The sequence below is a fragment of the Cervus canadensis genome, chromosome X (assembly GCF_019320065.1).
Source record: "Cervus canadensis isolate Bull #8, Minnesota chromosome X, ASM1932006v1, whole genome shotgun sequence".
Lineage (NCBI taxonomy): Eukaryota > Metazoa > Chordata > Mammalia > Artiodactyla > Cervidae > Cervus > Cervus canadensis.
In genome coordinates this window covers 24396448-24421732 of record NC_057419.1, presented here as the reverse complement: position 1 = coordinate 24421732, position 25285 = coordinate 24396448, and the positions used below count along the sequence as shown (strand labels likewise).

Sequence of the window (25285 nt, the reverse complement as noted above, 5' to 3'; positions counted from 1 at the left end):
TCCTGATGACAGAGAAGGAATAACACTTTAAAATAATAATCATCGAAGAATGATGAGGTCAGTACCAAACAGTGAGAAAACATCAGTCCCAAACGTACACCTACTTTGATGAGCAAGAAGTGGATCCATGATGCTTCCTACTTCCAACTACTTTCATGAGGCATCCTGTATGTCATTCAGTCACTAAGTCGTCTGTCCGATTCTTTGCAACCCCATGAATTGCAGCATGCCAGGCTTCCTTGTCCTCCACTGTCTCCTGGAGTTTGCTCAAACTCATGTTCATTGAATCAATGATGCCATCCAATCATCTCATCTTCTGTGCCCACTTCTCATCCTGCCCTCAATCTTTCCAGCATCAGGGTCTTTTCTAATGAGTCGGCCCTTTGCATCAGGTGGCCAAAGTATAGCAGCTTCAGCATCAGTACAACTACTTTTCTGAGGCATCCTGGTCTGAATTAAAGCTGGGACATGAACCTCCATTGCTCTTTCATTTTCTGATAGGGAAAGAGTAAGATGGAAACCAGAACTGAATCTGGGAAAATCTCCATCCTATTTACCTCCTCTCTCAGAGGCAGGAAGCAGAGCCAACAGGCTTATAGGGAGTTCCCAGGCAGATGAGAGGGGTACTCATTAGAATGCACACTACTTTCAAGGTTAAAGATTAACAAGAGTCTGGAAATACCAGTGGTTCAAGCAAGATGTAGGTTATTAGGAAGACGATTTCATTTTATTTCAGAGTCAAATAGCAAGAGTGAAACAGTTCATTATGATTGGATGAGCTTCTGGAAAATCCAGGCACTATATATACTCCAGTACTCTTGTCTGGAAAATCCCATGGACGGAGGAGCCTGGTAGGCTGCAGTCCATGGGGTCACTAAGAGTCGGACACGACTGAGTGACTTCACTTCCACTTTTCATTTTTATGCATTGGAGAAGGAAATGGCAACCCACTCCAGTGTTCTTGCCTGGAGAATCCCAGGGACGGAGGAGCCTGGTGGGCTGCCGTCTATGGGGTCGCACAGAGTTGAACACGGCTGAAGTGACGCAACAGCAGCAGCATATATACAGTTTATGGACAAATGGGGAACAAATAGCAGATACCTGGGAGCAATGTCTTTACTTTTAGCAGAGAAGTTCAAAGTTGCCATATGTGATTTTATGGAGAAAAGAGTTAATCACATTGTACCAGTCATTAGTTCACGGGCTTTCAGCTCCAAATTCACCCTTCAGTGTTTGCTCTAGAAATAGGCTGGACCTTTGTGCTCTACAGTAAGGACAATGTTAAGTTTGTATCAGTAGAGGGTGCTGGAGGGATAGGGAAAGGAGAGGGAGGCTTTTCTTCTTCCCTTTGTGCAGTGTTTTGTTTTACTTGCTTCTGGTACAAGGTCCATTAGCAGAAGTGTGTGGGGACATCCACGATGCCCAGACTATGTAGTCCCTCAGTGACCTCACAGCCTCAGCGTGGGCTCACTGACCACCATGCAGTAGCCGTCAGCATCACACTCACAGCAGCAGCTTCCCAATCCCTCTGTGAGGACTCTGACCAACATCACTTGCCTGTATCCTGGAAGGCTGTTTCCTGCTTGTCTGGACCAGCTCTGGTTAGGCCACGCAGTGAAGCCGCAATGTGATCATTCTAATGAGCGCTGACCCTCAGCCTGGAGGAACGGTGTCCACCTACAAGCTGGCCTTCCTTGGGTACTCTGTCTTAGTCCTAGGGCATGCTTTAGAGGTTTTCTTCCACCACAGTTTAATAATTATTTAGATTAAACTTCCCTTGTTTAAGCTACTGTGTGATTTCTGTCTCCAGATGGATTCAATTATCTTTTTGAAGAAATCTTTACATTTACAGTGACAATAACTATAGTTCTTTAGTTTTTCTAAAAAAACATAGTGTCTTTGATCACATAAAGAATGGTCTTAGATTAAGACAGTCCTTCAATCATCTCTTTATGTGGCCATACTGTTTTTTACTGAGTTTGTGAGTCACCAAAGAGTTATGGCATTTAGATCTTTGAAATCAAACACACTCCACTACCCCAACTTAATCTGAAAGGCTAATTTAGTTTGTTCATAGCTAGTAAAGTGCCAGAATGGGGTCAGGACATAAAATCTTTTTAACTCTCAAATTGCTGCTCTTTCTACTACATTATTTGGCCTCATTTGACTTAACAACTGAAACAAATACTCTTTGATAAACAGGATTGTACATTCAGAGTCAATCTGAATATGAAAGCATTTTACAATGCATAATGCATTCAGCAAATGTGATGTTAGCAAAAACATCCATAAATATACCAACTTACATACTGTGTATCCAAATCATAAAGACAAACTAAAAAGACACTGAATACAAATCATTTTTTTATGTGTGGTCACATTCCCATTAGTATATACACATTTTTTTTTTTGCCCCATAAAAGACTAATAATCTTCTAACTCCATCATAGTCTAACAGATTTCTTCATTCCTACATGGGACATCAGCTGTGGAGAATTTAAGTTTATAGTTAAAATAATTTATAAAGCACCAAAGTGCCAAAAGCTGAAGATAATCTAATACAACACTCAAGAAATCAATGCCTATTTCAGTAATAGAGTTAATGTGCTTTTTTAGGGTGACCACAAAGATAGTGAAGTGGGCCAAAATGGAAGGGTCACATTAACTTTCAAAATAAAGAAGCATCTTAATGCTTTCTATCTACAAAACCAGTATTAGAATTCATGTTTTAATGAGATTGACCATAATTTGTATGTTTAAATGCTCCAGTTACAACCACAATGTCAACCATACAAAAACATTCAGTTTGCAATGGTTCAGGATCACAGATTTAAGAGAAGAGTCTATAATTGGGAAAGCTGCCATTTTATAGCATCAGGGACCCAATATGAAACTATTTTTATAAAATCATTAGACTGTCACTGCTTTGAAGAAATCTCTAAAAATAAAATATTAATATGATGACTTTTATTTTATTATGGAGCATGCTGCTGCACTAGTACTGACATCTGCAAGGTTTGGGGAGATTAGGAGGAAACTATGCTTAGATAAATGACATGATATAGATGGTAGGGCAAAGTCTAAAATGAGCTTTTAATTTTCTCTCCAGGCTCTTCTCTTAACCTAACTGATAGTTCTATTCAGTTTTAGCCATTTCTAGTCTAGATAGCAGAGAAGGGACAGTAATATCACTTCAAATGGAGTTTAGGGGTAAACAATGCATAAATTTAAAGGGAGGAATAAAATATACATGAAATATTTGTGAAATAAAACAAATAGTTAACAGGCCAAAATAAGCCTAATTCATGATCAAACTTAAATAAGAAATGAAAAAAAAATATAGTTTGGAGAGCGAAGAGACAGCATTCATAACAATGCCCTGTAAACTGTAAAGTACTATACAATGAAAAGATAGTGTTAACACTAAAATGATAAATAGGCATTTACTTTATTTATTCCTCTCATCTTTATAAAAAAGATGGGTGCAATAAAATGCTAGTACAAAGCAAGTGCGATAGAAGACCACACTGCTGGTTAATGTAAAAGGTGCATTTGAGCTCAGTACAATCTGATTTAAACAATGTGACTTTAACAATCAATGCCTGGACTGGGATTTTCATGAGTTTATCAAAGCTGACAAGTGTTCCCAGCTCACCAAGGAGGGCAGCAGAGCTGTGACAAGCAGAATAAGTCTGCTAAAGCACAAGGTCTGAAATGGCTTCTCAGGAATACTCTCCAGTTTTATAGATTGTAGTGAAAGGTGGGAGTGAGGAGAAAGTAGGGCACAAAACTGAAGAGATTTCCAGACTCCCTGCAACTGATTTACTGTATGAAACAAGGATCTGGGCAAGGGAAAAACAGATGGGCTCCAACATGCCAGGGAATGTGTGCCTAGGGACAAAGCCTCACTGAGAGGGAAAGATCAAATCAAGAGAGGTAAAATAAATTACTCTCTATCATCAGGCGACAATCACTCAGATATATAGTACACCAATACCTGCATTTCCTTTTGTCCTTTATGGTTGCACTCTGCTATCTATATCACTATATTTAATGGCAAAATTCCAAGGAAATCCAAGCTGTCCCATCTCCTTTTATTCAGTCTTACTGAATAAAAGATAGCTCTGTCTACCACTGAAACCAACCAATGCTCTTTTCTACCTAGCTTTTTGGTCTTCAGAGTCTATTACTTTATCATTTTAAATATAAACAGCTCTCTCCAATTTTAAGGATAAAAAGGTGAACAGGAAATCTAGGCCAAGGGTTGTCCAAATCACTCTTGACAATCTCACAACACAGAGAATAAAATTATCCATTAAAGGCCATCAGGATTATAAACATAATAAATATTTACTTAATTATAAAAGTAACACTAACTGAAGAAGCTTGGGATGACATTTGAAAGAAAAAACAAACAGAAATCAGCTATTATCTTACCAAATAAATAAGCAAATATTAATAAAGAATATTTTCTATTTCAAATTAATAAAGAATATCTTAATTTCAATTTTCAATGGTGATTTATTCTGTTTATAATGCTTTTAGTCTGGATTTTGGTTAATATTATTTAGAATCTTTCCATGAATATTGTCAAAAGATATTTTTGGTATATTCATAAAATATAAGGAAAATTTATTCACAAATCATATATTCACAAATACAACTTCAAATAGTATGAATAAATATTTCATCCTTTGAATGCACCATAGTGTGCTGAAGCATTAACCTATTATTGCCTATTTTTCATTATTATGTATAATGCTGCTATAAACACTTTCCATAGAAAATGCTACTGTGTTTTAGAATTTATTTTTAGACTAGATTCCATATAGGAATACAGACTCTGGGGCCAGAATGCCTGAGTTAAAATTCTGTCTTAAATCCATTCCAACTATGTCACTTGGAGAAAGTTGTCTAACCTCCTAGTGCTTCAGTTTCCTCAACTATAAAATAGAGATGACACTAATAATAACCACCTCATAAGGTTGCTATGAAGATTAAAGGAGTTAGTTTATACAGAGCATTTAAAATAGTGCCTGAGGCATATTTTAAACACTACATAAATGATAGTATTAATGTTTTTGAGTCTTAAAATTAACTAAAAAAGGTTTTATGAACTTACATGCCTAGCGGCAAGTTATGTCCATTCCCATTACATCAGATTCTAAGTACCATTTGGATATTTTTAGTGTGTTACTGTACAAATTTGTGTGTTCATGTTTATGAATCTACAGATGAAAATTAGTATTTCATTAGTTTTACAGGAAATCCTTGTTTTCTGAGGATAACTGACACTGGAAAGTAATGGTAGTCTTTGTGTGGTTTAATTTCGAAATAACAGAGCTTGTCTCTTTAAAATATAAGTTCAATTATATTTGTATTATTTTTTGATTTATCATTAAAATTTTTCATTTAAAAATAGTAGTTAGAACTCTTATACTTTTTTATTCCTCACCATCTGTTCTAGACTTAAGTATGTATTCCTCCCAAATTCATGTACTGAAACCTAATCCCCAATGTGATGGTATCTGGATGTGGAGGCTTTGAGAGGTAATTAGAGCATTGGTTTCGAGCATTCTTGAATGGGATTAGAGTCCTTACAAAAGAAACTCCAGAAAATTCCCTTGCCTCTACCACTATGTGAGGATCCTCTACGAATCAGGAAACAGACTACCACTAGATACTAAATCTGCTGGTACCCTGATCCTGGATTGCCCAGTCTCCAGAAGAGTGAGGAATGTTTGATGTCCTTCTATATTACAGGAAACCCAGAAAGAGACTTCTCTGAAATTTTAGTTTTAAAGAAAGTATTCCATTGTAAAGTTAGCTTTGTGTCAAAAAAAAAAAAAAGATAAAAATAAAGTATTCCAGCATCATATACCAAGTGGTACACTACACATTTTGCTATTTTCTTAAAAAAATAATTCCTATTGTGAGAAAAGCAATATACAAGTATACAACCTTCTATTGAAGGCTGGACCATTCTTGAATAAAAAGGCCAAGACAGGAAGTAGAATAATAACATGAAAATACAAGTGTTTTCTGAGGTAAATTGATTGGTTAATGACAATCTCTGTCTCAAACATTATCAGCATACATTCTCAGTCACTCAGCTGTGTCCATGGGATTTTCCAGGTAAGAATACTGAAGTGGGTTGCCATTTCCTACTTCAGGAGATCTTCCCGAACCAGGGACTGAACCTGCATCTCTTGTGTCTCCGGCATTGGCAGATGGATTCTTTACCACCGTGCCACCTGGGTTGGATCCCTGGGCGGGCGGGGATTCCCTGGAGGAGGGAATGGACATCCACTCCAGTATTCTTGCCTGGAGAATTCCATGGACAGAAGAGCCTGGCAGGCTACAGTCAATGGGGCTGCAAAGAGTCAGACACGACTGGGCAACTAACACTACTACTACTACCTGGGAAGCCCCAATCATTATCAGACAAAATCTTTAAATTCTCACTAGCTGAAATGGAAAATAATCAAAATAAATATATTACATTCATTTCTAAACTTCTTCAATGTTATTTATGTTGTCACTCATTTCTAATAGAGGTGAAGTTATTAGGGCAGATGAGCATCAACCAAGAAATGGATTTACAAAGAAAAACAGCAAACTTCATTAAGATGCCTTTTTACCAAGTATAATGTACTCATACTCAATATTTTTAGTAATAAGATAAAACACATGCAAAGTCATTAGTTGATTCAATAAATATGGCCAAATTAAAATTTAGAAGGTTAGTGAATACAGAATCAGAGTAAAGGCAGTTTGATCATTTTTATGAAGTATTTCATCCAAATGACAACAGAGGTGGATCATCTCTATTATAAAACCAAATATTTTCCCCTGATCTCCTTTTGTCACAGATTAAGAGTGAAAAATTCTTATTTCAAATTTCCTTTTCTCTAGATTCTTTATTTTAATGGCATTTTAAACTTGCTACATACTATAGTCTTAAAATACTGTATCATATTTTTCTATTAAGTTAAAAAAGAATGATTACAACTAATACAACTTATTATGTTTTGATTCTTTTGTACGTTCCCTATAAAATATACAGGGCTCACTTTTTCACAGGCTGTAGCTTTTTACTTAATAACTAGTTGAGCAAAGGAATACATACTTTGTAATGAAGATGAAAACAAATCCAAGTATACTTACCACATGAAGAATTTTATTCTCTGTTTCATAGACAGTACAATCCTGAAAAAAGAAACACGTACATTAATTTGAAAAAAATTAAATATTCCTTTTAAAATACTTTCTTAGGAACGGTACTACAATTTGAAAAAGTCTTGAAAACTCAAGCAAAAACAGCAGTTAGAATGGGAAAATGCCTGGAATACTGTATACTAAAACATTCATACTGATTTGCTCTGATGGTCAGTTATAGGGATATTTTAATTTTTGTTTAACTGTGTTTTCTAATTTTACTAATTTTAAACACACATAATAAAGGACAATATACATTAAATAGATGTAAAAGCAACTAATGGAAAAATTACTATAATCATTTCCTGTCTAAACTTATACATGTAATAAATGTATTTTGTTGAAATATGTCCAACATTTCAAATACTTATTATATATTGGAACATTAAGAAAAATATTAACATCAATTTCAATAGTCATATAAAGAATCTCAAAAGTGCATTATAATATATTAAACATATTTGCATTATGCAATTAAAATTAATGTATGCTACCAATGAATAATAAACTTATAGTTCTAACCTAAATTTGTCTCTGAAATTACAAAAAATTATTTTAAAAAGTTCTCCATTGTCTTTTTATCTGCAATTGCTAGACTTGTTTATAAACAGTAATATAGCAAAGTGATCTTTGCTTAGAAACTCTGTGTTTCTATGGTACAGTTTACTCAAGGAATTTATAAAATGGGCATGATAATAGCAGTAAACCAATAGTGATGTGTGAGAATCAAAGAAGGAAATGAAATAAATGGCTCAGCACTGTCTGACATACAGTAAATGATAAGTATATTTTAACTATGAATTATTATTGCTCTGCATGATTTAAGAATTTTAAACTACTAACTTTAACCCCAAAATATAAAGTTAACTGATTATTATTTGGCTAGATAATTTTGAAAAAATATATACATTCCAAAGTATTGCATATTTCAAGGAATGAGAATCCATTTCACTTTTCCCCCTGAATTTAATTTTGACAAAAAGGAATCTTGTTCAACATAGCTTTTGGTAACACTATTTCACCAGAATACCTTGCCAGAAGAAGCACATATTCTTTGGGGGGCTAATTTTTTTAACATTAAATTTGGTCTAATTCATTTCACAAACTAATAGAAATACTTAGGGACTGGGTCTTTCCATTTGGAAGGGCTCCTGTGCCAAAGGAGAAGTCTGTTACAAACAATCACTTCTATGTCTATATAATCATATAAAGTCAATTCCTTATTAAGTATGAAAGAATTATGTATACAGAGGAGGCAAGGTGTAGATAAAACACTTACATTTGGAAGTGCATGTGTACTTACATCATAATTTGGAAGAGTCCAATTTTACAGAATTAACTTTAAACACAATTATACTGGGAAGAGATAACCTGGGAAAAGCTGGGAAGTTGCCCAGTTTCCCCATGCTGCCTCTACAGCTAGCTTCAGCTGTAATGGATACAAGTTTCATTAACTACCTACCTTCCTAGAATCAAATGATATGGATTAAATGTTCACAATTCAAAAGGATTCTTATCAAGGAAAAAAGTAAATATGATCTAAATGTATATTCTGTTGTGATAGAATAATCACACGGAGAATAACTATTTCAAGGTTCTGTACAATATACTTTATTTGTACACCCCTAGTATGATATAAAAAAAGAATTGTTAAAGAAAATCTTATACTATTTTCAGGCTTGGACAGTATAGTCCATGGGGTTGCAAAGAGTCAGACACGACTAGGCGATTTTCACAATTTCACTTACACTATTTTCAGTAACCACATTGTTGGTAGTAGTGTTAGTTTGTTACTGTTTTATTGAAACTGCTATGTGTGTCTTACAGGATGAAGCAAGTGAACAATTACAAGACAGTAGTCAAGTGGGCCTTAGGAAGCATCGCTACGAACAAAGCTAGTGGAGGTGATTGAATTCCAGTTGAGCTATTTCAAATCCTAAAAGATGATGCTGTGAAAGTGCTGCACTAGTATGCCAGCAAATTTAGAAAACTCAGCAGTGGCCACAGGACTGGAAAAGGTCAGTTTTCATTCCAATCCCAAAGAAAGGAAATGCCAAAGAATGTTCAAACTATCACACAATTGCACTCATCTCACACGCTAGTAAAGTAACGCTCCAAACTGGTGAACTGTGAAATTCCAGATATTCAAGCTGGTTTTAGAAAAGGCAGAGGAACCAGAGACCAAACTGCCAACATCCGCTGGATCATTGAAAAAGCAACAGAGTTCCAGAAAAACATCTATTTCTGCTTTATTGACTACGCCAAAGCCTTTGACTGTGTGGATCACAATAAACTGTGGAAAATTCTGAAAGAGATGGGAATACCAGACCCACCTGACCTGCCTCTTGAGAAACCTGTATGCAGGTCAGGAAGCAACAGTTAGAACTGGACATGGAACAACAGACTAGTTCCAAATAGGAAAAGGAGTACGTCAAGGCTGTATATTGTCACCCTGCTTATTTAACTTATATGCAGAGTACATCATGAGAAACGTTGGGCTGGAAGAAGCACAAGCTGGAATCAAGATTGCCGGGAGAAATATCAATAACCTCAGATAAGCAGACGACACCACCCTTATGGCAGAAAGTGAAGAAGAACTAAAAAGCCTCTTGATGAAAGTGAAAGAGGAGAGTGAAAAAGTTCAACACGCATAAAACTAAGACCATGGCATCTGGTCCCATCACTTCATCACAAATAGATGGGGAAACAGTGGAAACAGTGTCTGACTTTATTTTTTGGGGCTCCAAAATCACTGCAGATGGTGACTGCAGCCATGAAATTAAAGGACGCTTACTCCTTGGAAGAAAAGCTATGACCAACCTAGACAGCATATTAAAAAGCAGAGACATTACTTGGCCAACAAAGGGCCGTCTAGTCAAGGCTATGGTTTTTCCAGTTGTCATATACAGATGTCAGAGTTGGACTATAAAGAAAGCTGAGCTCTGAAGAATTGATGCTTTTGAACTGTGGTGTTGGAGAAGACTCTTGAGAGTCCCTTGGACTGCAAGGAGATCCAACCAGTCCATCCTAAAGATCAGTCCTGGGAGTTCATTGGAAGGACTGATGTTGAAGCTGAAACGCCAATACTTGAGCCCCCTGATGGGAAGAGCTGACTCATTTGTAAAGACCCTGATGCTGGGAAAGATTGAGGACAGGTGGAGAAGGGGATGACAGAGGATGAGATTGTTGGATGGCATCACCGACTCAATGGACATGAGTTTGGGTGGGCTCCAGGAGTTGGTGACAGATGGACAGGGAGGCCTGGCGTGCTGTAGTTCATGGGGTCGCAAAGAGTCAGACACAACTGAGTGACTGAACTGAACTGAACATTTTATCACTCTTGGTGACACTGGTAAGTAATTTTAACATGGGAGAAAGCAGACACATACATAAAAAGACCAGTAAAAACCTTAGAGTCTCTTGATGTATTATGTATGTATATATGTATGTATGTTTCTCTTAGCTCTGTCCACTGAAAAAGCATAGAAACAATGACCAATTTAGTAGTAAATGAACTCTCCACAATTGGTGGTATTCAAATACCATTTCACAGGCTTTCTTGGAAAATGGCTAATACCAAACTGGGATAGGAACTGTACAAGAGGAGCATGAATTATATTGTGACACAAAATTGAAAGAAGCTATTAAAGATTACAAGGATTGTGTCAGTAGGACTCAGAAGTCAATATGAAGAGATTCTCCCTGGGCAGAAATGGAGCAATTTGAGTATCTAAGAGGATAACTATAATGGATAGAAATACTAAATATTAAATATATTAATATGCTTGAAGCTAAAATTTAAATATACTAAATATAGCCAAATATATTTAGTAAGTTTAATAATATTGAATATATTAAACTAATTGGATCATGTATGATAGATGTATACAGCTATTTATCTGTAAAGCTCTTGATTCAGCAAATATTAATCATCTGTTTTAAGGATACAAAGATGAATAAAACATGGCTTAGAGAAGTGCAGTTTAAGAAGATAGGCACTCACCTAAATAAGTTACAATATGTAAAATTCTACAGTCTTCAAGAAGTTTCATATTTTAATAACTTTAGGACTATAAATGCCACAAAATTATACAAATCAACATATAAAAGGTCAATTAATTAAAAATTTAAAATATTAATATATTTCTTAATAAAATTCAACAAAACCAGTGTGTTGTGCTATAAGGCGTCCCAGGTGGTTCTATGGTAAAGAACTGGCCTGCCGATGGAGACGCAAAAGACACGGGATCAAACCCTGGGTCAGGAAGATCCCCTGGAGGAGGAAATGGAAACCCACTCCAGTATTCTTGCCTCAAGAATCCCATGGACAGAGAAGCCTAGTGGGCTACAGTCCATGAGGTCACAAAGAGTAGGACATGACTGAGCACACACACACAGCATACATACAGCAGGTACTTCAGGGGGATTCATCTCATCAGTAAGTCATTTTATTTTCATCAAATGTGATTTTTAAAATATTTGCTTCTGAAATGGGAGTTTTATTAACACTCAAGGCCAAATCCTTTCCTGAAAGACCATACCCCAAGTTTTAAAAATAAAATTGCACTGGATATGAAGAAATCTCCATTTTCTGAACTTATACACACTATGGAAAGGTACACCTCTGACGTTCTAGTTATTTTTAGGTTAGGATTAAATTTAGATTTTTAAAATTGGATTTAGAGCTGTGCCACTATACACTCCCAGGAATTCTCTTTAGTAGCTCATGCTATCTTTTACTGTACATGCAAAGTAACACTTGAATTTCTTTATCCTTTTTATGTATAACACTTTTACAAATGATATGATGCGCATTGAAATGCATCAAATTCTTAATAAGACAAATTTATATAATGAGGAGTGTTTCTTCAGTTTTGATCACTTTTTTCCTTAGGAAAGTAAGATCACTCCACAGGATCATAATCAGTTATCCTTTTAGTGAAACCACGATCCAATTGCTACACTGAGCAGAAAACATAAAAAATTTCTTTTCTATATTTTACCATAGATGCTAAATACTTTGTCACCTGGGGATTAGAATGTTCAGCACAAATAATACATCTCATCAACTGTGTATTATAGATAGTCACAAGGACAGTACATAGGTCATTAATTGCTTTGCTTTCAACTAATATTTCAATAATCCAGCCATGCAAACCTTTGATAAGGGTACTTACATACTAAACACCTCACATGTTCTATTATCAAGATACCAAAACTTCCACACCATGTCGCTTCACTGACTAGTTCAGGTAATGAGTTAGTGTTATACTCTTAATCATTCATTCGCTCAAGTCACAATGCTGCTGCTTAGGTGCTAAGTCGTGTCTGACTCTTGCTACTCCAAGGACTGTAGCCCGCCAGGTTCCTCTCTCCATGGGATTTCCCAGGCAAGAATACTGGAGTGGGTTGCCATTTCCTCCTCGAGGGGATCTTCCTGACCCATGCCTCCTGCATTGGCAGGCAGATTCTTTACCACTGAGCCATGAGGGAAGCCCCAAGTCATAATACCATTCACCAGAATTTTATTTTATTTTTTTTGGCATCTTCTAAACAATTCACTGCAAGGCACTATTAGATGATCAAAGATAAATTAAACTTGATCCTTGGCCGTCATTACTTCATTATTTAGTAAAGAAGTAGGTGAAACTATTCAAATAATAATACAAGGTAAACAAGATAAATGCTAACAGGCGATCCTATAAAAAAGGAGATAAGTTCTGACTTCTTAATTCTGGAATGATCTTCTGAAGGAGATGGTATTTTAGCTGAGCTTAAATAGCTTTTAAGTCTGGAAATTGGGGGTTCAGGGGGAAAGATCATGCCAAATTACATGAACACACTGAACAAAGGCACACAATCAGGATAAGGAAAGCAATCTGGCTAGAGCCTAAGATACATGAGGTGAGTGCAATGAGAAAGAAAGTCTAGAAAATAAAGAGTCATATTGTGGAGAGTTACCAATGATAGGCTGGAGGAATTTTGTTGTTTTAAAGGGAATAAAAGCTTCATTTTTGTAAGCAATCTATTTTGAAGCCCCCTCCTTCCCTGGAACCTCAGGTGGTAAAGAATCAGCCTGCAAGGCAGGAGACCCTGGTTTGATTCCTGGGTCAGGAAGATCTGCTGGAGAAGGGATAGGCTACCCACTCCAGTATTCTTGGGCTTCCCTGGTGGCTCAGCTGGTTAAAAACTGCCTGCAATGTGGGAAACCTGGGTTCGATCCCTGGGCTGGGAAGATCTGCTAGTGAAGGGAAAGGCTACCCACACCAGTATACTGGCCTGGAGAATTTCATGGACTGTATAGTCCATGGGGTCACAAAGAGTCAGACACACTGAGTGACTTTCACTTTCACTTTCCACTGGGGTAGCAAAGACTTAACTCAGTCACTTGACAATTTCTTGTGACTTTCATTTGGAAGAGGCTGAAGTCAGGATAGCTTACATTTAGTGCCATGGTTGGTATTAAACAGCAATGTGAATGGTAAGCATGAGTGTGTGTGTGTTTTAACAAAATATGGGGGTGGTGGGATGAGACTATAGTTCAAATTCTCTGGTCTAGCTTAACAACTCAAACAGACATCTCTTTCTTTTCTTATAGTTCTTTTTCTCTTGCTCCTTTCCTTTAGTTACAAGAATAACTTTGGTGCCATGTCTCAGAGAGAAGAATCTCTTCAAAGTTGTGTTATCTTCCAAAATATACCAAGTAGACATTTCAACTCTGGGGAAGATGAAATATGCAATTTACTCTGCTAAAGGAAGTGTTCACAAATGTTTGAGTATGGGAAGACTGTGATCAAATATATGTTTCATGAAAACGATGAAGAAGTACTCATGGATTTGGAAGAGAGCAAAACTGGAGGCAGGGAGGTCAGTCGGAATACTTATTCAATAGAAAATATGATATGTAATCAGGGCTTGAACTGAGATGATGATGGCGGAAGGGGAGATGAGAAAAGGTAGATGAGATACACGTAGCCAGCAATGAGCTAACTCGGTAACTAATTCATAGATAGGTACAGAGAATAATAGGGAGGGGAAAGTTAAACATTACCCTGGGGTTCAAGTCTGAGCAAGTGGATGAATAACACTGTAGAGATGATAGGAGGAGTGAATTTAGAGAAAATAAAATAATTCTATTTGGAGCATGTAAAATTAGAAGTGGCTGAGAGGCCATATATTGGGTTGGCCAAAAGTTCATTCGGGTTTTTCCGTAAGATGTTATGTAACATCTTACAGAAAAACAACTTATGGAAACCCAAACAAACTTTTTGGCTAGTCCTATACAAAGCTGCTCAGCAAGTAGCTAAAAAAAAAAAAAAAGCTGAATTGGATCTAGAATAGAATTCAAGCTGGGAAATATTTACATTAAAGAGAGAGTTAAAGGTACAAGAAAAATGAAACAACGATGAATTCATCAACAAAGAATATGTGTAGTGAGAAGACAGCTATGGACAAGATCAGATAATGGTTAGGAGTCAGATGGTGCTTGCTTCGGCAGTACATATACTAAAATTGGAACAATATGCAGAAGATTAGCATGGCCCCTGCACAAAGATGATATGCAAATTTGTGAAGCATTCCATATTTTTTGGCTAATTCATGTTGAGTTTTGACAGAAAACAACAAAATTGTGTAAAGCAATTATCCTTTAATAAAAAAAAATAATTAAAAAAAAAGAGAGATGGAGGAAGTTAGTTATGTGGTCAGGAGTAACTGGAGAAAGTGTTACAGAGATATCTAATAAAAGTTATAGTGATAACAGAGTTACAGCAAAATAGTCTGTGTCTGTGTTGTCTAATTCAATAGTCATTAGACATGTGTGGCTATTAAGCACTTTAAATGCCTTAAGTGCAAATGAAGAACTGAATTTGTAATTTTCTTTAATTTTAATTAATTTACATTTCAATTGCCACATTCAGGGAATATCCAGGTTGTCCAGTGGTTAGGTTTCCATGCTTTCATTGTTTTGGCCTGGGTTCAATCCCTGGTAGTGGAACTAAGATCTTGTAAGCCACACAATGTGGCCAAAAAAACACCTGCCACATGCAGCTAGTGGTTACCATATTAGACAGCAGCACAAGTCTAAGAAATATACTTAGTCCATCCAACAGCTGGAAAAGCCATTTATTGTTTAGTTGCTAAGACGTGCCTGGCTCTTTGCGATCCCATGAACTGTGGCCCGTCAGGCTCCTCTGTCCACAGGATTTCCCAGACAAGAATACTGGAGTGGGTTGTCATTTCCTTCTAAAGGGGATCTTTCTGATCCAGGGATCAAACCTGCATCTCCTGCATTGGCAGGTGAACTGTTTACCACTGAGCCACCAGGGAAGCCTGGAAAAGCCATTTACCAAGAAACAAAAAACGCAGTATCTGGGAAGAAACCACGAAGGGATTTAATTCCCAGTCATTAACCAGATCCTTCAGTTTTCTTCCCCTTCAGCAAAGGGCAGAGTCCAGTATACTATGACATCTACAGTAGCCATACAGTACAATAACACCAATTCTCTCTGTAAGATAGAATACACAAGAGCATGAAAAATGAATTCCGAGTACCCGTCACATAGCTTTGTGGGCACAGAGAAAGCAGTGCCAATGAGAAATGATTTGCAATGGATGAAAGATAAAAGTTCAAACTAAATTAAGGTTCATCAGAGACTGAAAGCTGACTGAGTACTTCAAGAGTAAAGAATGTCCATGGTGAATGGACAGGCATTAACATCCTTCCTGAATATGTTATCAAAATGCCATAGTTTAATTCTCATTTCAGATAAATGTCCTTGGCAAACAAGGCAGAAGCATAAGAACCCAACAATTACTTCCTTGGCAGTCCCTTCACCATTGTGACTGACTCAATGATCACAAACTTGTTAGTCTTCTTGATGTTACTTCAGAAATGAGAAGAATGTTCATGAAGGATGGGATCTATTGAAATTTTAAAATGACCCATTTTAAAAATTGGCTAAGGTTTTCATTAGGTTAAATACAGCTATCAATTGTAACATAAAAAATGCAATAAACCAAGAATAGGAGGAGAATGTGGGTAGGCATGACCTTAGAGACCATTTTAGACTTTCTGTTGGTGAACATAATTATATTCTTCTGCATCTTGGATCATATTCCTCTCCAAAGTTCTGTTCCAGTTCTCCCACGGGAGTTCATCTAAAATGAAACCCCACTTGACTCTAATCACTCAACTTTTACTTGACAATGAAAGACTAATGTTCCAACAATTGGGTGAATGTGGAAACTAATTTTTTAGCATATACAAACTTGGAGGTACAAGCAGAAGTGAGTTTTTTTCAGCATCTAAGTAGCTCTCCAACAAATCCAAAAACCACTGAGGCAAATTCAACAAATCCAAAATGGTCTTGAATGGTCAATCAGATAACTCTAGCTGTATGCATTTTATGTTTCTATCAGTGATCTAATTGTTGGTCTTTCCCATTAGATGGTCAATATTTTCAAAAAAGGAACCCTATATTCAACTGCACTCTCTCTTTAATATCTCCAGGGGCTCTGTATATGCTATAAATGTGAATTCATCAGTTATGATTATTTTATTCCATTGAGTCTCTATTTTCATATTCCATAGTAAATATTTAACATTGGTTTTATAGGTTAGGTATAAAAACGAAACTTTAAAGCCATATGTTAAAACTAACTGCTAAACAAACTAGCACTGTATACTTAGTTTCTTCACGTTTTTTCACACTTCTGTTTTGTACAAAAAGACTGAGTTTCACAGTTTTAAAATCATTTTAAACATGAATTTAGTATTAGACTTCAATTTGCATGATCTCAGCAGATATTTTCAACAAAAATAATTGGGGTTTTCTCAGCACAAAGATTAGCATTATGTAAAAGATATCAAGAATTTTATATTTATTCAATGAAGCTAAAATTTCTTTGTAATAATAAGTCTCTCTAGCTTCCACATGTTCAAGTTACTTACTATAATGACCATCTAATATATCACAAGGGCTTCGTGGTAGCTCGGCTGGTAAAGAAACTGCCTGTAGCACAGGAGACCCTGGTTCGATTCCTGGGTAGGGAAGATCTGCTGCAGAAGGGATAAGCTACCCACTCCAGTCTTCCTGGGCTTCCCTGGAGGCTCAGACGGTAAAGAATCTGCCCACAATGGGCAAGACCTGGGTTCAATCTCTGGGTTGGGAAAACCCCCTGGAGGAGGGCATGGTAACCCACTCTTGCATTCTTGCCTGGAGAATGGAAAGAAAATCTATAGCATCTAAAATTGGGAGAGAATTTTTCCCTTGTGACAAACTCAACTGAAGAGTTCAAGCAAAGATTAATACCACATCCCATTGGAAATAAAGATATCATTTAAACATTAATTCTTTAATTCAAGACCATACATTTGACTGCCAGAAAATAAATGGAAATTATAATATATGTGAACAAATTCCAAGTATTAGTTTAAAAAATTCCTTAAGCTCATGCATCTTTGCCCTGTTTATCTGCTTAGATTGCACTTTCATAGACAAATGGAACCGTTTCTTTTAGTAACTATGTCCAACATTTGAAAAAGTGACATCTACCCGAGCATTCAATAAATATTTTTAGATCAATGATGATGATATTTAAATCATAACAAATACTAAATTGTCCAAGTAATAATACTAGTTTATACCTAGGTTGAACGTTGTACACCCTCAAAATAGATATTACATGGAATCAGTATCCATTTGGTGTTTCCTAGTCATAACACTGAGAGATTATCAGGCAGAATTTTATGCTTTGAAAAATTTCAAGAAGTCTCCCCCTCTCACCAAAGTCTCCTGTTCCCACCAAACCTACCACCCTATATTCCTGTAGACTCTACTTCAAATACCAAGAAACACACACATACATACAAACACAGCATTGAGGGAAAAGAAGAAATTCTTCAAATTCAACCTTTACCAAGCTGTTTTCTTGATATTCAAAATCTTAGCACCTAGTTTTATTGCCTCTTTCCTTATATTCAAATAAACATTGTTGTCCTTAAAATTCTAGTAAACGCTATATTGAAATTGTTTATAGGTTCAATATTGTAGCAGATTTGTATTATGATTTCTAAATATATACTTTCTTTTCTTAAGGGAAAAGTAAATTTCCTGGAGCCACCAATGTTGGCCATGGACCTATGATTTACTTTGTTCAACAAAATGTGAGTTGAAGTGCTATGTCTTATTTCCATGCAGAAACTTTAAGTACCAGTTCATAGTTCACCAGGCTCTCTTTTCCCTCTGCAAGCAGTATTCAAGAAGAGGCTAGTGTGAACTGTGAAATGAAGAGGATGTGGAGAAGAGCTAAAGCAACCCAGGATGGCATGGAACATGAGCACTGACATGAGCATTATTAAAAGCCACTAACATTTTCAGGTTGTTACCACAGCATAATCAACTTTATCTTGACTGATAAAATCCTCCATCAAATAAAAAGGGGAAAAACAGAACACTCACTCAAATGAAGACCTAACCAGCAGAGTTTAATGCAATAACTATTTCATCAGTTTTATAGGTTATACTTCATTTCAGGAAATGTGAGGTGTTATGTCACTCCTCACAGAATGTAATTCACAATTAACCTCAGATTATGTTCTACTACCTTCATGCAAATCTAGACTTTTCCCATCTTGTACTTTAGAGAATTTTTACCTCATTTTTTTTCAGTTTGATTTATGCTCACTTGTCCTAATTACTTAATTCTGACCAGTTCTTCAACCTGCCCCTGTTGATTACAATTTCAATCCATTATTTTACTTGTGTTAAGGTCTAATTTCTTATGAATTACCTATCTAACGTTGGTGATTATTCTGACCCAAGCCAAGAGGCCAGGGTTATTAAAAACTACATCAGCAGTTGGGCAAAATATCTCAGAAAACTAGTGCCTTTAACTAGCAGCTCTACATTTTCTTTGATTTCTTGCTTTCATCTAAGATAGGTATGAAATCTATGTCACAGATTTTGTGTAATGATTCAACTATATAATCCAAATAAGGCATAATATGGTTTATAAAAGTGCTAAAATATTATTATTCCTTCTTGTTTTAGTAAGTATAGTTTCTGCCTCTGTCTGTTGATGCCACATTAGTTTCTAGCATGGGTTCTCCCGCTATTATGGATGCACAAGGACCATTTTTGTTAATAACATATATATTTGATGTTTCGAAGAACAAGTCTAATCCTTTTGGAAATGCATTTATGACCCAAATAGACTATGAACTGATAGCAACAGTTGTATATTCAAAACTTCAGCCTGTTTTATAGAAGTGTGGGCTCTAGGCTGATATCACCTATAATAGTTGGGCCTCCTGATCCATCATTCTCAACCACTCATACCGTAGTGAAGTCCAAGAAATCTGCATTTTAACAAGCTTCCCTGGGTGAATCATAGTCCTTGGACCAACCATTGGGAAGCACTGTTCTTGATCACATACATTTTCTTCCTACCTCACGTTTATCTCATTAAAGCAGTGTGACTACATCACAGTGGTTATCAACTTTGGCTCTATGTTAGAATCAACTGAGGCATCACTTTAAAAAAACTGATTACAACCCTACCAAGAGAGTCTAATTTAATAGGTCTTGGATGGGACCCAGATGTCTGTGTTTTTAAATAAAAAGCTCTTTACTCCATTCCAAGGTGAAGCCAAACTTGGGAAACAATGAGCAGGAGGTATTACAAACCATGTCAAAGCAGCTAGATCTAAGTCCTGGTCATGTCACTGACTGACTGGGTCACTGTCCCTCCCTCAAATTCTATTTATCCATTTACAAAATTGAGATAGTGACATTTAGTCTACCTATTTCACCTGATTTGATTATTGTGAGGGATAAAGCTGATAAGTTCTAAAAGCATTTTGCCAACCTCAAAACAGAAATAATACCATTGCCTGCCTATTATAATTTATACAACCCTTTTTTCTTGCTAATAATTTTTAAATGTCATAAGGTATAAGATTTATCCAGATGACATGGCTTGAGGGAGGGTTATAAAGGTGAACCAATTTTAAAAAGCAGGTAGGGAGACAGGACAGGAGAGCATTTATGCAGATAGTTTAAATGGGAAGAACCAGGAAGCCTAGTGAGATATTTAGTTGGGTATGGAGGGCTGTGGAAAATGGTGAAACATTAAAAGGGAAATTAATAGTTATGGTATTAGTAACTGCTGCATGGTGCTAGGGTAGACATTTCAAAAGGATTTAAAAACTTTGCAGATAGTGCTTAAATAAGAGCAAGATACACAACAAAATATTTACAGAATCAGAACCAATAATTTACCTAACCAAACCTTTTGATTTTTCCCTTTAGGTACTTTGATAACTACTGCTATGACAGGGCGTAGTCCAATAATATCACATTCTATATTCTTTTATGGTTCAGGTTTTCAAATTTGCTATCAGATCAAAAAATGGAATTTTTAAGCTATAAAAGCATCTCAATGATACTCGGAAATGTATACATGGATTTATTTGGGGAGGGTGGGAAGCAGAATGGACAGTAGTAACAGGAACTTTTTTTAGCTCCCAAACCAGCCTTCCCCTCCAAGTTTCTGATTACTCTCCACTATAATTCTTAATTTACCAGCTTATTACCAGTTTCACAAGGAGACAAGTGCCATTAACACTGTCCCCCTCCTGCCCCCACCCAACTCATCTCCCTGGAGTTACAAGCATTAAAAGGAGAAGAAATAGAAGAAGCAGCCTTAAACTATTCTTTAACTTCATTTTAATTGGATAATTGCTTTACAATGTTATGTCGGTTTCTGCCATACAATGATGTGAATCAGCCATAAGCGTACATATGCAAACCTCCCTAAGCTAGCCATAAGCATACCTCCCTCTTAAACCTTCCTCCCACCCCTACTCCCATCCCACCCCTGTAGGTTGTCAAAGAACACCAGTTAAGCTCCCTGTGTTATATAGCAACTTCCCACTAGCTATATATTTTACACATGGTAATGTATATGTTTCAATGCTACTTTCTCAATTCGTCCCACCCTCTCCTTCCCCCATTGTGTCCACAAGCCTGTTCTCTATGTCTGCATCTCTATTCCTGCCCTATAAATAGGTTCATCAGTACCTTTTCTCTAGATTTCACATACATGCATTAATGCACTTTATTTGCTTTTCTCTTTCTGACTTACTTCACTCCATATAACAGGCTCTAGGTTCATGCACCTCACTACAACTGACTCAAATCCGTTCCTTTATATGGCTGAGTAATATTCCAGTATATATATTTGTCAGTGGACATCTAGGTTGCTTCCATGTCCTGGCCATTGTAAATAGTGCTGCTATGAACACTGGGGTACATGTATCTTTTTGAATTATGGTTTTCTCACAGTATATGCCCAGTGGTAGGACTGTGAGGTCATATGGTAGTTTTATTCCTAGATTTTTAAGTAATCTTCATACTGTTCACCACAGTCAGTCTTAAAATATTAAGGACTATATCTCTAATAATCATGATATACCTGGATTTTATCAACTTTAAAAAAAGAAACCAGTATTTTGTTTAGTTCTCTCTCAGGTTTTCATCAGCCTCAGAACTAGTTACAGTGATTACATTTAAAATCCTCTAACCCCTTTTTAGGTGAAATTTTAAAGAGAAAATTAGCCCTTTCATTTTTTCAACATTTATTTGCCTGGCACTAGAGACACTCAGGTGCAAAAAGCAGAGCAGTTGCCTTTACCAAGTCTCCTACAGCAAATCTTTTCTTAAATGGATTAGTATTACATTTGGCTTGATTCTTTAAAAAGAATCACCACAGTAAATTACAAATGGGAGCACATCAGGGATTCTCTTCTGAAAACCTGACCATCTAAAAGGGTTAAGAATCGTGTAATCCATCTATTTCCTTATATATAATAGAGCAATAATGCTAAATGTTCTATCTTCTTAGGGTCTTTGGGAGAATATTTTAAAAGCCTCTTGAAAGGTGAACTGTATAATAAGACAGTATGACAAAATGTAGTAATTCAGAAAATAGGAAGGCAATGAAAGTATATTACATAAATAAGCAATAAAACTTTGAGAAAAGGATGTGGTACATTTCTAAAGATGAGCATGTGTATACTGTATAATCCAGCAATTACCCTCCTACATACATAGTCCAAATATTCATGGTCAGGAGAATGAATAAACACTGAAGTATATACATATAATTAAGTATTATATGTATTGAAAGTGAATGAACTACAGTGGCTAAACAAAACATGAGTTAGTTCACTATACACTATCAAATAAGAAAGCAATATGCAAAGTGATACTATTTGTACAAAGCGTAAAGTCAAGCTTAACTAAATGAAATGTTTAGAAAATGTACGAAATTACTTTACAGAAAAAAACATGAAATAATAAACACCCTTAGAAGAGGCAGGGTAATGAGAAGAAAGAGCACAATTATAACTAAGACAATATTGGTAATGTTCTAGCTAGTAAATGGCCAATTTAAGAGTATTTGATTTATTTTTATGCCTCACAACATATATATGACATGAATTCATTTGTGTATATATGTATATATACATAGCATACATTTTAAAATATAATAGTGAGAAAACAGATGTCTGAAAAATAGCATCCTGTCATTTATTACCTAAAAGAATTTGATTAGTATACTAATGGCACCACACATCCAGTTCTTCTGTTATTATTAATGATGATACTATTGAATATCTACATCTTTAAAAGCATCTTGGTAAGATGCTCAGATAATATGCAACACAGTCTAGGTTTGTAAAAGAACAAACCTATAAAAATAACCTATTTCATTTTATATGTTTTAAAGTTTTTTTCACAAAAAAAGTGTCAGAAAGCTGGAAGAATAATAAATTATTATGTCTAATATTCTAAATAGTGCTTTCCTAAAGTCTTATTAGTATGTAATAATTTCATCACTTATTTACTTTTCGTTCTGAGCCTTCAGAAATTTAGCAGCTATCAATAATCACTTTTTTTTAAACATCAAGAATGAGGATTTCTTTTTTTCTCTGTGTATTTATATCTATTCTGATTACAATGCTATATTCCAGGCCTTAAAGGGATACAGGTACATACACACAACATAATCTCAGCTTTTCAAATTCTATAAATTTTTGGTCTCATATTTGTCTTCAGAAAAAACATTCCTCAAGCTATCTGGGTACTATGCTTAATAGTTGTATATATACTATCTGATTCATTACATACTAGGATCATAAAGAAAAGTTTAAAAAGATAATGGTTTTGCTTCTCATCGTCAGCTAAAACAACTGAAGAAAACTTAAAGGAGTATTGAACTAAAACATACTGCTTAAATATAAAATAAAAAAAGAATCATCTTTCATATTGCCTTCAACAGGTATGCTAAGTAATGCAATTCATATTGTTTAAAAATTACATGTAAAGTTTGTCCTGGTTTTTGGTCTGAAATGTCCCAGTTTCAAATCCCAAGAGCCCAAGTCCATTTTTAAGGTCACCTACAATGTCTGTTTCAGGAAGGCTTAAACACTAACCCTGAGAATACAGCAAAAATAATATTGAAAGCCATGTTTGAGATGAATGATAGACTATCTTGGCTGAGCTTTCAAATGGTTTAATACTTACTACATGAACCATAAAATATGTAGCCTCCCTAGCCCATATACATGTATCTCACTACTACTTGAATCTTAATATCCCTTTTAGAACACAAACTCTGTATAACTTACTATTATACACTAGCCTTTTACCTTTACTTGTTTTGAATTTTCCATTTTCAACTCAAGGTTACTCAAATATATGGACAGGGGTGACAAATTCACAATCAAAATTAATTTCTATATTCCAGTTGAACATGGACATTTCAAAATATCATTCAGAATATGAAGCATAGTTATCAATCACCTTAAATTCTAAAAAACATCTGAAATTAAACCAAAATCCTTTTTTAAAAAAAATCACTCATTTTAGAACCAGGTCTTTCTTCATTGCCACTCAATACCAAAAGTAAGCAGAGAAACACTCCTTTAAATTTTGTGTGAAACAACAAACTGACTTGAGGGTTTCCAAAGATCTTTTGCTATACAAGATAACTAAAATTGCCGTTTATTAAGCTCCCAGTAAAATGTCAGATCATGAACTAGATCAATTTCCAATATTCACAGAAATTCACCTTAATAATCCAACAAAGTGACCCACTTTATAGATGAAGACAAAATTATGATATGAAGTAATTTGCTAAAGTTCATACTGTTTGTAAAAAGCAGAGCCATGATGAATTCATATCTACTTTATGTCAAAGCCCACTATACTATTTTGCCATAAAATAAAAGAGTAAATAATATAAAAGGTCAACTAGGAAGGTAAAGGAGGTAATACTCATATGGATAAAATATAATGACATTGAATAGGATAGCTATTTTTGTCAATAAACTTACAGGCTAAATTTTTTTTTGTATAAGTCCTTAATAAAACATTAAAAATCACTTCTAAGGCTATTTTTACAAAATTCTATAATCTTTTAAGTCTTTTTTAGTATTTATAAATACATGCCCTAACAATTTAAACAATTTAAATACCAATTCAATTAAGCCCTTAAAAAGCTCTTATTTTCTCCTGGGAATTTACTTAGAGTAAATAACAACTGGATTAAGATAAAACAGGCTAGATTAAATTCAAGCAGGCATTCTTTTCAGAAAGTTATATACTCAATATGTATTTTTATTTAAAAATGTATACTTAAGAATAACTCACAAATAGTTTACTTTGACTGATTTTTATTTAAAACAATGTAAAGGTAACAAAATTGATTAGAGAGTACACACACATAATTTAGAGGAAGATGTCCATCAAAAAAAAATATTAACGTTGACCTCTGAAGATGACTTTTCCATTTTTTTGAATGAAGATTTGAAAAAAAAAAGAAAATACATTAGACAGTAAATATGGGGGAAAATATCAAACAAACTGGCAGAAAGTCAGAATAACAACTTAATTAAAGACACTTATTATAGGAAAGACCATAGCAGTGGCACAGTTGTTTCTGGTGCTTAAATTGACATGACAGTAACTATTCTTTAAGGTTTTCTGTATTTTTTAAA

General features: G+C 35.4%; 1 protein-coding gene and 1 non-coding gene across 9 annotated transcripts in view; one reads left to right on the top strand and one right to left on the bottom strand.

Moving 5' to 3' along the window:
* Window positions 1-25285, bottom strand: part of CNKSR2 (connector enhancer of kinase suppressor of Ras 2) — a 269368-nt gene that overhangs the window by 158619 nt on the left and 85464 nt on the right. For all 8 annotated transcript variants that reach the window (XM_043458302.1, XM_043458304.1, XM_043458307.1 and 5 more), the window contains exon 5: window positions 7168-7209. In XM_043458302.1, the coding sequence (XP_043314237.1) occupies window positions 7168-7209 (42 nt within the window). The remainder of the gene's footprint in view (window positions 1-7167; window positions 7210-25285) is intronic.
* Window positions 14701-14807, top strand: LOC122436112. Its single transcript, XR_006267883.1, has one exon. It is a non-coding gene; the product is annotated as a U6 spliceosomal RNA (small nuclear RNA).